Source organism: Ranitomeya variabilis, chromosome 5, assembly GCF_051348905.1.
Source record: "Ranitomeya variabilis isolate aRanVar5 chromosome 5, aRanVar5.hap1, whole genome shotgun sequence".
Lineage (NCBI taxonomy): Eukaryota > Metazoa > Chordata > Amphibia > Anura > Dendrobatidae > Ranitomeya > Ranitomeya variabilis.
In genome coordinates, this window is record NC_135236.1 from 223,839,020 (window position 1) to 223,851,310 (window position 12,291).

Sequence of the window (12,291 nt, forward strand, 5' to 3'; positions counted from 1 at the left end):
TAACATGCAATGAAGATAACTTTAGTAAATTGGAATGCAGCACAATTTGGAGTTCTATTTAATTTACTTTTTGCGTTTCATGCAGCACCCATTAAATAAACAAAACATGTAAGCAAATTCAATTAATGCTTCACTACTGCATTCGTGAAGAAACTGCATTTGTTAAAAAAAAGTAGATTTTTTCTATGCGACAGCTGCCCCCTGCAATTAATCACTACTTCCCTGCAATGAACATCAGTTAATTTAACAGACTGAGTAACAAGTGACAACACAGGGATATATACATTAACTACTCAACAATAATGAGAGATAAAGCAGAGACAGACCAACAAGAGCTGGGGGCTACAACTCAGATAAGGTGGTCAGTTTCCAGAGAACTGTAGACATGTAGAGAGGATGAGGAGTCAGGTAAATCTTTGGTAAAAAGTTTAAAACTGCAAAGGAATAAGAAAATAAATATAGCTGTATCTCATCCAAATTGTGTTGTATTTCAAGATTCTTATGCCTTGGTCTTCAAGAGAGCTTTTCCTAACCCTTAGCCAGATGTTCATGTCTCTAAATATTTGCCCGAACAGTATGTGAGTAACTAATACACAGATTAGGTTTCCTTACCATGGTAAAACCTTTCAAAAAGTGAATATCACACTTGATCTAGAAGAGAGCATTTTCTTTTTTTCTTTGAATGTGTGGGTCTCATGACAATGCTACTTAGCAAACAGGACAAGACTTGACATAAACTAAAAAGGATTTGTTGTTTGTTTTTCAAACATTTCAAACTAAAAAATCAGAGGTCTGTAATTCTTGGGTGTCAACTTTTCATATATGAAATATTGTGAGATGTAGAGGTAGCATTGTCATCCAACTCTCCTGTCTGAGGGGGTCTACTAGCTTCTATGCCATATGAGAAGACACCAGCATTTTACATGGTAGTTGCCCAGATGCAGATTGTGTATTGAGATTTAGAAGTCTTCCTCTGAAATAGCAGTTCATAGGTTCCATGCTTTTAGTAGGACCACTTTACTATTAATGTTGTATTTTTATCCTAAGGGTTTACACAGTCTGTGAAATGTTCTCATGAGAGGTCAGTTCACCTTTTCATTGATTCCATACTAAATGAAGATAAACACATCATTGGCTATGAATGTAAAGACATTAGAAGCTTTGAGAAAGGGATGTGCCTGAAATGTCCAAAAGGTGGATGCATTGTTTTGGGGTACAATATCAACAGAGAAGGAATGCGACCTGGACAGAGACTCTTTCTCAAGACACGTTTAAACATGCCATTCAAAGGTAAGTGATGGAGCAGGTGTTGTATTACTCTATCACATTCTACATGTTACATGAAGATACAACTAGCTCTGCCTGAACCTTTGTATTTTTATGACACGTTGTGGTTAGATACATATGTGGCCTCATTCACTGACAGATTTAAGCTGTCTGCCGACAGACTATGTATGCTCAAGAGGAAGAATTCTGAAAGAATGTTACAAACTGCTCCATAAATAACCTTTAAAAAATGATGACAGCGAGACTTGAACTTATTATTTGCTGCCCGAAAATACAGTTTTTCTGGACATCAAAAACAGCTGCCTTTATGCATCATATTTTGTATCTTCTTGTAAATGTCACAGATAATATTTCACATGTACAAGACAAGGGTGGTAGTGTGCCAGCTGTCTCTGAAAAAAAAATTATTGGCTGAAATGTTAATATTCAAAGAGAATTTCACCATATGCTTCAGTAAATGTATTTCAGATTATCATACCGGCAGCCAATACAGTGAGGCAGAATTCATCAAGATGTGGATTCTAGATAGGAATTGGAGTCACAAAGTAACTCTCACCCGAGTGATCTCTGACTAGAGCTCAAATACATATAGCATAAGAGTTAAACCTTGTATCATAGATTTTTGCCATTTACCATTTAAATATAGTACTCATCAAAAGTTTGGATACAGTTATTCCTGCACTTGTTTTCCTTGTTCTTATTGTAATGTGCACACTGTAGATTCAGATTAAAGGCAACAAAACCACAAAGGGACACATGGAAACAAGAAGAAAAGGAAAACTTGGTAAACTAACTAGAATATGTGATAAACCATAGGTTTCTCAAAGTACCCATTTTTATATTGATAACAGCTTTAACACACCATTGGCATTCTCTGAAACAGCTTCATCAGATAGTCATCTGAACTGGCTTTCCAACAAACTTTTCCAGAAGTGCTGAGCACTTTGACTTCACTCTGCACTCCAATTCATCCCAAACAATCTTGATTGGGTTGAGGTCAGATAATTGTTGAGGCCATGTCATTTGATGCAGCATTCCTCCCCTTTTTGGTAGCATAGCCCTGGTGAATAGTAACAATGATCTAAAATTTTGACTTATCACTCCATAGCACTGATTGCTACAGATCTAATGTCTTGTTCTTGTGTGGCATGGCTAAAATAAGTCTCCTCAGTAGTGGCTTTGTTGCAGCAATTTGATCATAAAGACCTGCTTCTTGCAGTCTCCTCTGGTCAGTTGGGATGCGTCTGTCAATTTAGAGTTTCTAAGGCTGATAACACTGACACAGGGCCGGACTGGCCATAGGGCACTTCTGGCAAATGCCAGAAGGGCCGGTGCCAGTGGTGGGCCGCTCAATCCGCCGCCCCCGCCGTCGCATTCAACTATACCGGCGTATAGACGCCGGTACAGTTGAATGCAATGATGGAGGAGAGAGCGTCTGCAGACGCTCCTCTCCCATCATTCCCCGCTCTGCCTCTGACACTGCGGGTGCGCGATGATGTCATATCATCGCGCACCTGCTGTGTCCCGGGCAGACTGCAGCTGCTGAGACAGGAGCAGGAACCAGGAAGCAACGCTGGGCACGAGGAGAGGTGAGGAGAGGTTGTTTTTTTTCTGGACTGTGGGGCCATTCTCGGAGGAGGTGAGGGGAGGAAGAGAAGAGATGTGGGCTGTATATAGTTCTCTGTGGGCTGTGCTCTGTGCTGTATACTGCTGTGGGCTGTATATAGTTCTCTGTGGGCTGTGCTCTGTGCTGTATACTACTGTGGGCTGTATATAGTTCTCTGTGGGCTGTGCTCTGTGCTGTATACTGCTGTGGGCTGTATATAGTTCTCTGTGGGCTGTGCTCTGTGCTGTATACTGCTGTGGGCTGTATATAGTTCTCTGGGGGCTGTGCTCTGTGCTGTATACTGCTGTGGGCTGTATATAGTTCTCTGTGGGCTGTGCTCTGTGCTGTATACTGCTGTGGGCTGTATATAGTTCTCTGTGGGCTGTGCTCTGTGCTGTATACTGCTGTGGGCTGTATATAGTTCTCTGTGGGCTGTGCTCTGCTGTATACTGCTGTGGGCTGTATATAGTTCTCTGTGGGCTGTGCTCTGTGCTGTATACTGCTGTGGGCTGTATATAGCTCTCTGTGGGCTGTGCTCTGTGCTGTATACTGCTGTGGGCTGTATATAGTTCTCTGTGGGCTGTGCTCTGTGCTGTATACTACTGTGGGCTGTATATAGTACTCTGTGGGCTGTGCTCTGTGCTGTATACTGCTGTGGGCTGTATATAGTTCTCTGTGGGCTGTGCTCTGTGCTGTATACTGCTGTGGGCTGTATATAGTTCTCTGTGGGCTGTGCTCTGTGCTGTATACTGCTGTGGGCTGTATATAGTTCTCTGTGGGCTGTGCTCTGTGCTGTATACTACTGTGGGCTGTATATAGTTCTCTGTGGGCTGTGCTCTGTGCTGTATACTGCTGTGGGCTGTATATAGTACTCTGTGGGCTGTGCTCTGTGCTGTATACTGCTGTGGGCTGTATATAGTTCTCTGTGGGCTGTGCTCTGTGCTGTATACTACTGTGGGCTGTATATAGTACTCTGTGGGCTGTGCTCTGTGCTGTATACTGCTGTGGGCTGTATATAGTTCTCTGTGGGCTGTGCTCTGTGCTGTATACTGCTGTGGGCTGTATATAGTTCTCTGTGGGCTGTGCTCTGTGCTGTATACTACTGTGGGCTGTATATAGTTCTCTGTGGGCTGTGCTCTGTGCTGTATACTGCTGTGGGCTGTATATAGCTCTCTGTGGGCTGTGCTCTGTGCTGTATACTACTGTGTGCTCTGTGCTACATATAGTTCTCTGTGGGCTGTGCTCTGTGCTGTATACTGCTGTGGGCTGTATATAGTTCTCTGTGGGCTGTGCTCTGTGCTGTATACTGCTGTGGGCTGTATATAGTTCTCTGTGGGCTGTGCTCTGTGCTGTATACTGCTGTGGGCTGTATATAGCTCTCTGTGGGCTGTGCTCTGTGCTGTATACTACTGTGTGCTCTGTGCTATATATAGTTCTCTGTGGGCTGTGCTCTGTGCTGTATACTGCTGTGGGCTGTATATAGTTCTCTGTGGGCTGTGCTCTGTGCTGTATACTGCTGTGGGCTGTATATAGCTCTCTGTGGGCTGTGCTCTGTGCTGTATACTACTTTGTGCTCTGTGCTATATATAGTTCTCTGTGGGCTGTGCTCTGTGCTGTATACTGCTGTGGGCTGTATATAGTTCTCTGTGGGCTGTGCTCTGTGCTGTATACTACTGTGTGCTGTATATAGTTCTCTGTGGGCTGTGCTGTATATAGTACTCTGTGGGCTGTGCTGTATATAGTACTCTGTGGGCTGTGCTGTATATAGTACTCTGTGGGCTGTGCTGTATATAGTACTCTGTGGGCTGTGCTGTGTATAGTACTCTGTGGGCTGTGCTGTATATAGTACTCTCTGGGCTGTGCTGTATATAGTACTCTCTGGGCTGTGCTGTATATAGTACTCTCTGGGCTGTGCTTTATATAGTACTCTGGGCTGTGCTGTATATAGTACTCTGGGCTGTGCTTTATATAGTTCTCTGTGGGCTGTGCTGTATATAGTTCTCTGTGGGCTGTGCTCTGTGCTGTATACTGCTGTGGGCTGTATATAGTTCTCTGTGGGCTGTGCTCTGTGCTGTATACTGCTGTGGGCTGTATATAGTTCTCTGTGGGCTGTGCTCTGTGCTGTATACTACTGTGGGCTGTATATAGTTCTCTGTGGGCTGTGCTCTGTGCTGTATACTGCTGTGGGCTGTATATAGTTCTCTGTGGGCTGTGCTCTGTGCTGTATACTACTGTGGGCTGTATATAGTTCTCTGTGGGCTGTGCTCTGTGCTGTGTACTGCTGTGGGCTGTATATAGTTCTCTGTGGGCTGTGCTCTGTGCTGTATACTACTGTGGGCTGTATATAGTTCTCTGTGGGCTGTGCTCTGTGCTGTATACTGCTGTGGGCTGTATATAGTTCTCTGTGGGCTGTGCTCTGTGCTGTATACTGCTGTGGGCTGTATATAGTTCTCTGTGGGCTGTGCTCTGTGCTGTATACTACTGTGGGCTGTATATAGTTCTCTGTGGGCTGTGCTCTGTGCTGTATACTGCTGTGGGCTGTATATAGTTCTCTGTGGGCTGTGCTCTGTGCTGTATACTACTGTGGGCTGTATATAGTTCTCTGTGGGCTGTGCTCTGTGCTGTATACTTCTGTGGGCTGTATATAGTTCTCTGTGGGCTGTGCTCTGTGCTGTATACTGCTGTGGGCTGTATATAGCTCTCTGTGGGCTGTGCTCTGTGCTGTATACTGCTGTGGGCTGTATATTGTTCTCTGGGCTGTGCTCTGTGCTGTATACTGCTGTGGGCTGTATATAGCTCTCTGTGGGCTGTGCTCTGTGCTGTATACTACTGTGTGCTCTGTGCTATATATAGTTCTCTGTGGGCTGTGCTCTGTGCTGTATACTGCTGTGGGCTGTATATAGTTCTCTGTGGGCTGTGCTCTGTGCTGTATACTACTGTGGGCTGTATATAGTTCTCTGTGGGCTGTGCTCTGTGCTGTATACTGCTGTGGGCTGTATATAGTTCTCTGTGGGCTGTGCTCTGTGCTGTATACTACTGTGGGCTGTATATAGTTCTCTGTGGGCTGTGCTCTGTACTGCTGTGGGCTGTATATAGTTCTCTGTGGGCTGTGCTCTGTGCTGTATACTACTGTGGGCTGTATATAGTTCTCTGTGGGCTGTGCTCTGAGCTGTATACTGCTGTGGGCTGTATATAGTTCTCTGTGGGCTGTGCTCTGTGCTGTATACTGCTGTGGGCTGTATATAGTTCTCTGTGGGCTGTGCTCTGTGCTGTATACTACTGTGGGCTGTATATAGTTCTCTGTGGGCTGTGCTCTGTGCTGTATACTGCTGTGGGCTGTATATAGTTCTCTGTGGGCTGTGCTCTGTGCTGTATACTACTGTGGGCTGTATATAGTTCTCTGTGGGCTGTGCTCTGTGCTGTATACTGCTGTGGGCTGTATATAGCTCTCTGTGGGCTGTGCTCTGTGCTGTATACTACTGTGGGCTGTATATAGTTCTCTGTGGGCTGTGCTCTGTGCTGTATACTGCTGTGGGCTGTATATAGCTCTCTGTGGGCTGTGCTCTGTGCTGTATACTGCTGTGGGCTGTATATTGTTCTCTGTGGGCTGTGCTCTGTGCTGTATACTGCTGTGGGCTGTATATAGCTCTCTGTGGGCTGTGCTCTGTGCTGTATACTACTGTGTGCTCTGTGCTATATATAGTTCTCTGTGGGCTGTGCTCTGTGCTGTATACTGCTGTGGGCTGTATATAGTTCTCTGTGGGCTGTGCTCTGTGCTGTATACTGCTGTGGGCTGTATATAGTTCTCTGGGCTGTGCTCTGTGCTGTATGCTACTGTGGGCTGTATATAGTTCTCTGTGGGCTGTGCTCTGTGCTGTATACTGCTGTGGGCTGTATATAGCTCTCTGTGGGCTGTGCTCTGTGCTGTATACTACTGTGTGCTCTGTGCTATATATAGTTCTCTGTGGGCTGTGCTCTGTGCTGTATACTGCTGTGGGCTGTATATAGTTCTCTGTGGGCTGTGCTCTGTGCTGTATACTGCTGTGGGCTGTATATAGTTCTCTGTGGGCTGTGCTCTGTGCTGTATACTGCTGTGGACTGTATATAGTTCTCTGTGGGCTGTGCTCTGTGCTGTATACTACTGTGGGCTGTATATAGTTCTCTGTGGGCTGTGCTCTGTGCTGTATACTGCTGTGGGCTGTATATAGCTCTCTGTGGGCTGTGCTCTGTGCTGTATACTACTGTGGGCTGTATATAGTTCTCTGTGGGCTGTGCTCTGTGCTGTATACTGCTGTGGGCTGTATATAGCTCTCTGTGGGCTGTGCTCTGTGCTGTATACTACTGTGTGCTCTGTGCTATATATAGTTCTCTGTGGGCTGTGCTCTGTGCTGTATACTGCTGTGGGCTGTATATAGTTCTCTGTGGGCTGTGCTCTGTGCTGTATACTGCTGTGGGCTGTATATAGTTCTCTGTGGGCTGTGCTCTGTGCTGTATACTACTGTGTGCTGTATATAGTTCTCTGTGGGCTGTGCTGTATATAGTACTCTGTGGGCTGTGCTGTATATAGTACTCTGTGGCCTGTGCTGTATATAGTACTCTGTGGGCTGTGCTGTATATAGTACTCTGTGGGCTGTGCTGTGTATAGTACTCTGTGGGCTGTGCTGTATATAGTACTCTGTGGGCTGTGCTGTATATAGTACTCTGTGGGCTGTGCTGTATATAGTACTCTCTGGGCTGTGCTGTATATAGTACTCTCTGGGCTGTGCTTTATATAGTACTCTGGGCTGTGCTGTATATAGTACTCTGGGCTGTGCTTTATATAGTTCTCTGTGGGCTGTGCTGTATATAGTTCTCTGTGGGCTGTGCTGTATATAGTTCTCTGTGGGCTGTGCTGTATATATTACTTTGTGGGCTGTGCTGTATATATTACTTTGTGGGCTGTGCTGTATATATTACTCTGTGGGCTGTGCTGTATACTACTGTGTGGACTGTGCTGTATACTTCTACGTGGGCTGTGCTGTATACTACTGTGTGGTCTGTGCTGTATACTACTGTGTGGTCTGTGCTGAATACTGCTGTGTGGGCTGTGTTATCTACTACGCGAGCTGTGCTATAGTATGCAGGCTGTGCTGTATACTATGCGGTTTGTGCTATATAATATGCGGGCTTTGCTATATACTATGGGGAGTATATTATATTCTATGGGGGAGGCCATGTTATGTACTATGTGGCTGTGTTATATACTATTGTGGGGGTATATTATATTCTATGGGGGAGGCTGCGTTATATTCTATGGGGGGCTACATTATATATTATGGGGAGGTGGGCTGTATTATATTCTATGGGGGTTACATACTCTGTGGGGTGGCTGCATTATACTCTGGGGTGGCTGCATTATACTCTGGGGTGGCTGCATTATACTCTGGGGTGGCTGCATTATACTCTGGGGTGGCTGCATTATACTATATGTGGGCTGCATTATACTGTATCGAGGACTATGGGGAATACGTTATACTATATGAAGAACTATGGGGTGCATTATACTATGGGAAGTGAATTGTACTACATGGATGACTGTGGCGGTGCATTATACTATATGGAGCACTATGAGGATTGTATTATGCTATATGGAGGACTATGAGGATTGTATTATGCTATATGGAGGACTATGAGGAGTGTATTATACTATGTGGAGGACTGAGCAGTGTATTTTAATATATGGAGGACTATAGGGAGTGTATTATACTATATGGAGGACTATGGAGCACATTATAATATATGGAGGACTATGGGGTGTATTTTACTAAACAAGTAAAATGCTGCATATTCGGATTGTTTTTGCTGGAACAAAAAGCCTTGTTGTCAGCAGCACATTGCCAGTGTAAACTGTAGATGTGCTGCTGAAAACATGATACTGTATGGTGATCTATTAGTGATCGTTCTGTCTCATCATTATTCCTCAGCTGGTGGAAAGAGGCCGGGAAACAAGCGTTGAACAACTTCAGTATTGTCGATCAAACTCGTTTAGCGGCCTGAACTCAGCGCACGTAAATACAACAGAAAGGCTTCTGTGTGATGTGCAATATGTTAGCATTTGGGGACCCATTTTAAACTTTGCCTAGGGCCCCACTTTGCCTAAAACCGGCCCTGCCTACAAGTGTACAAAGATATTATACAGTCACCATGTGACAAGTGGGCCTGTGTAACTTCAAATGCCAGGGCTGAATTTTAGTCCCAGTCCGGCCCTGCACTGACAAACTAATTCTCTGCAGCAGCAGTAATTTTTGGTCTTCATTTCCTGGGATGGCCCTCATGAAAGCCAGTTTCATCAAAGCAATTGATGGCTTTCATGACTGCACCGAGTATTTCTGGATTCACCAATTTTCATGTCTTAAAGGGAACCTGACACCAGGCTTTCCCCATATAAAATATGGCCAGTGTCTTTCAGCCTTCTGTTACAGCAATCTAGAATGCCGTATATATTGTATGTCCCCAATCCAATCTGCAAAGCACAAAAAAACCTTTTGTTATACTCACAGACAGCAAATTCCAGTCCAATGGGCCTCTCTGGTCTTGATTTGGCGCCTCCTCTCTTCTTTTGATCACCATCCTGCTTCCCCGCTTCTTGTGGGTGCACTGCAATGTGCATGCGCCGGCTTTATCTACGGGTCATTGGGCTCTATGGCCTTTTCCCGCACATGTGCATGACAGAACATTGCTCTATAAAGACAGAAATGTAGAAATTTTTGCAAATTTAGCAAAAAAAGAAAAGCTGAAATATCACATAGTCACAAGTATTCAGACCCTTTGCTCAGACACTCATATTTAAGGGTACCGTCTCACAGTGGCACTTTGGTCGCTACGACGGCATGATCCGTGACGCTCCAGCGTCGCTCCAATATCGCTCCAGCGTCGTAGACCGCGGTCACACGTTGCAATGCACGACGCTGGAGCGATAATTTCATGACGTATTTGCGATGTAGAAGCCGTTGGTTACTGTGCGCACATCGTATACAACCTTTGTTACATGATGCGATCATGCCGCCACAGCGGGACACTTGACGACGAAAGAAAGTTTCAAACGATCTGCTACGACGTACGATTCTCAGCGGGGTCCCTGATCGCAGTAGCGTGTCAGACACAGCGATATCGTATGGATATCGCTGGAACGTCACGGATCGTGCCGTCGTAGCGACCAAAGTGCCTCTGTGAGACAGTACCCTAAGTCACATGCTTTCCATTGCTTTGTGATCCTACTTGAGATGGTTCTACTCCTTCATCGGAGATCGGCTGTGTTTAATTAAACTGTTATGACTTGATTTGGAAAGGCACACACCAGTATATATAAGACATCACAGCTCACAGTGCATGTCAGACCAAATGAGAATCATGAGGTCAAAGGAACTGGCCAAGGAGCTCAGAGATAGAATTGTGGCAACCTGGCCATCCAGCCAAACTGAGCAATCGTGGGAGAAGAGCCTTGGTAAGAGAGGTAAAGAAGTACCCAAAAGATCACTGTGGCTGAGCTCCAGAGATGCAGTAGGGAGATGGGAGAAAGTTCCACAAAGTCAACTATCACTGCAGCCCTCCACCAGTCAGGCCTTTATGGCAGAGTGGCCCGACGGAAGCCTCTCCTCAGTTCAAAAGATATGAAAGCCCGCATAGAGTTTACAAAAAAAAAACACATGATGGACTCCCAGACTATGACAAATAAGATTCTCTGGTCTGATGAGATGAAGTTAGATCTTTTTGGTGATAATTCTAAGCGGTATGTGTGGAGAAAACCAGTCACTGCTCATCACCTGCCCAATATAATCCTATCAGTGAAACATGGGTGTGTTTTTCAGCTGCAGGGATAGAACGACAGGTTGCCATTGAAGGAAAGATGAATGCAGCCAAGTACAGAGATATCCTGGATGAAAACCTCTTCCAGAGTGCTCTGGACCTCAGACTTGGCCAAAGGTTCACCTTCCAACAAGACAATGACCCTAAGCACACAATTAAGGCTGGTTTCACACTTGCTTTTACATACGCATGCGTTTTTTCGACGTGTGCGGTGGGGCACGGCGAACGCAACATGTTGCATTTTTTGAAGCGTCAAAAATCAGTCAAATATGCACAAGCATGCGCATGCAGATGAGTGCGTTAAAAAAATCCATTACTGTCTATGGGAATGCATGTGTACGCAAGGACATGCGCATAAATGAAAAAAACACAAAAAAGATGATACAATAGCCAATATATAGAAAATATTAATATAAACTTTATTAGCACACATTAAATACTCCATCACACCAAATTGAAACAGAGAGTGAAGATCGGCACTACAATGCGCTCCGTGTGATACATGGGTGACTGATACACTCACCCGTCACCGCAGCCAGACAAAACACCTGGTATCAATATGTATATGTTAGCCCTCTATATGTAACGCACCAGTAACTATAGCCATTGCTTACTCCATACATAATGCAAAAATGCTAGTTACTTCCGCTATTTACTGGCGCAATAGACAGGGCACACCTGCTTCTCTTTACCCAATAATTCCTAATAGCGACCATATAATAAATAAATAATGTTACCTGTGCCGCAGGGATACCAAGGTGAGGCTGTAGTCCGGGCGAGAGCGTCTGCATGCGCATGCATGTGTTCGATGCGCTTGCGTACTTCGGACTGCGCATGTCCAGGAACTGTTTTGAGACACACTCATTGAGACATGCCCTCCTGGAAATATCGAACGCATGCACATAAAAAGCGTAAATGCAAGCAAAAACGCATGCAAATGCTGCTTTTTTTGCCATCATGCGTAAGCTGATGCGGATAAAAAATGTTGCGTTAGCATGCGTTTTTGCATGCGGTTGCGGATGATACGCTGCGCACATAGAAGCAAATGTGAAACTAGCCTAAAATAACAAAGGAGTGGCTTCAGAACAACTCTGTGACCATTCTTGACTCGCCCAGCCAGAGCCCTGACCTATACTCAATTGAGCATCTCTGGAGAGACATTATTATTATTTATTTATATACTGTAGCACCTTTAATTCCATGGTGCTGTACATGAGAAATGGGGTTACATACAGGGTTACAGATATCGTTAGCAGTAAACAAATTTACAATGACAGACTGGTACGGAGGGGAGAGGACCCTGTCCTTGTGGACTTACATTCTTCGGGATAATGGGGAAGAGACAGGAGGTCGGGGTGCTGCAGCACTGGTGGTGGTGAGGCGGCAGCTCGGGTGGTTGGTGAGGTGGCAGCTCTGGAGGTGGTGATGCGGCAGCTCGGATGGTTGATAACGTGGCAGCAGCTCAGGTGGTTGGTGCGGCGGCAGCTCGGGTGGTTGGTGAGGCAGCAGCTCGGGTGGTTGGTGAGGCAGCAGAATGGTTATTGCAGGCTGTA

General features: G+C 45.3%; 1 protein-coding gene across 1 annotated transcript in view; it reads left to right on the forward strand.

The window, feature by feature from the left end:
• The window catches only part of LIPC (lipase C, hepatic type), a 370,238-nt gene that overhangs the window by 337,978 nt on the left and 19,969 nt on the right, over window positions 1–12,291 (forward strand). The window contains exon 8 of the mRNA XM_077263828.1: window positions 1,048–1,290. Coding sequence (XP_077119943.1) covers window positions 1,048–1,290 — 243 coding nt within the window. The remainder of the gene's footprint in view (window positions 1–1,047; window positions 1,291–12,291) is intronic.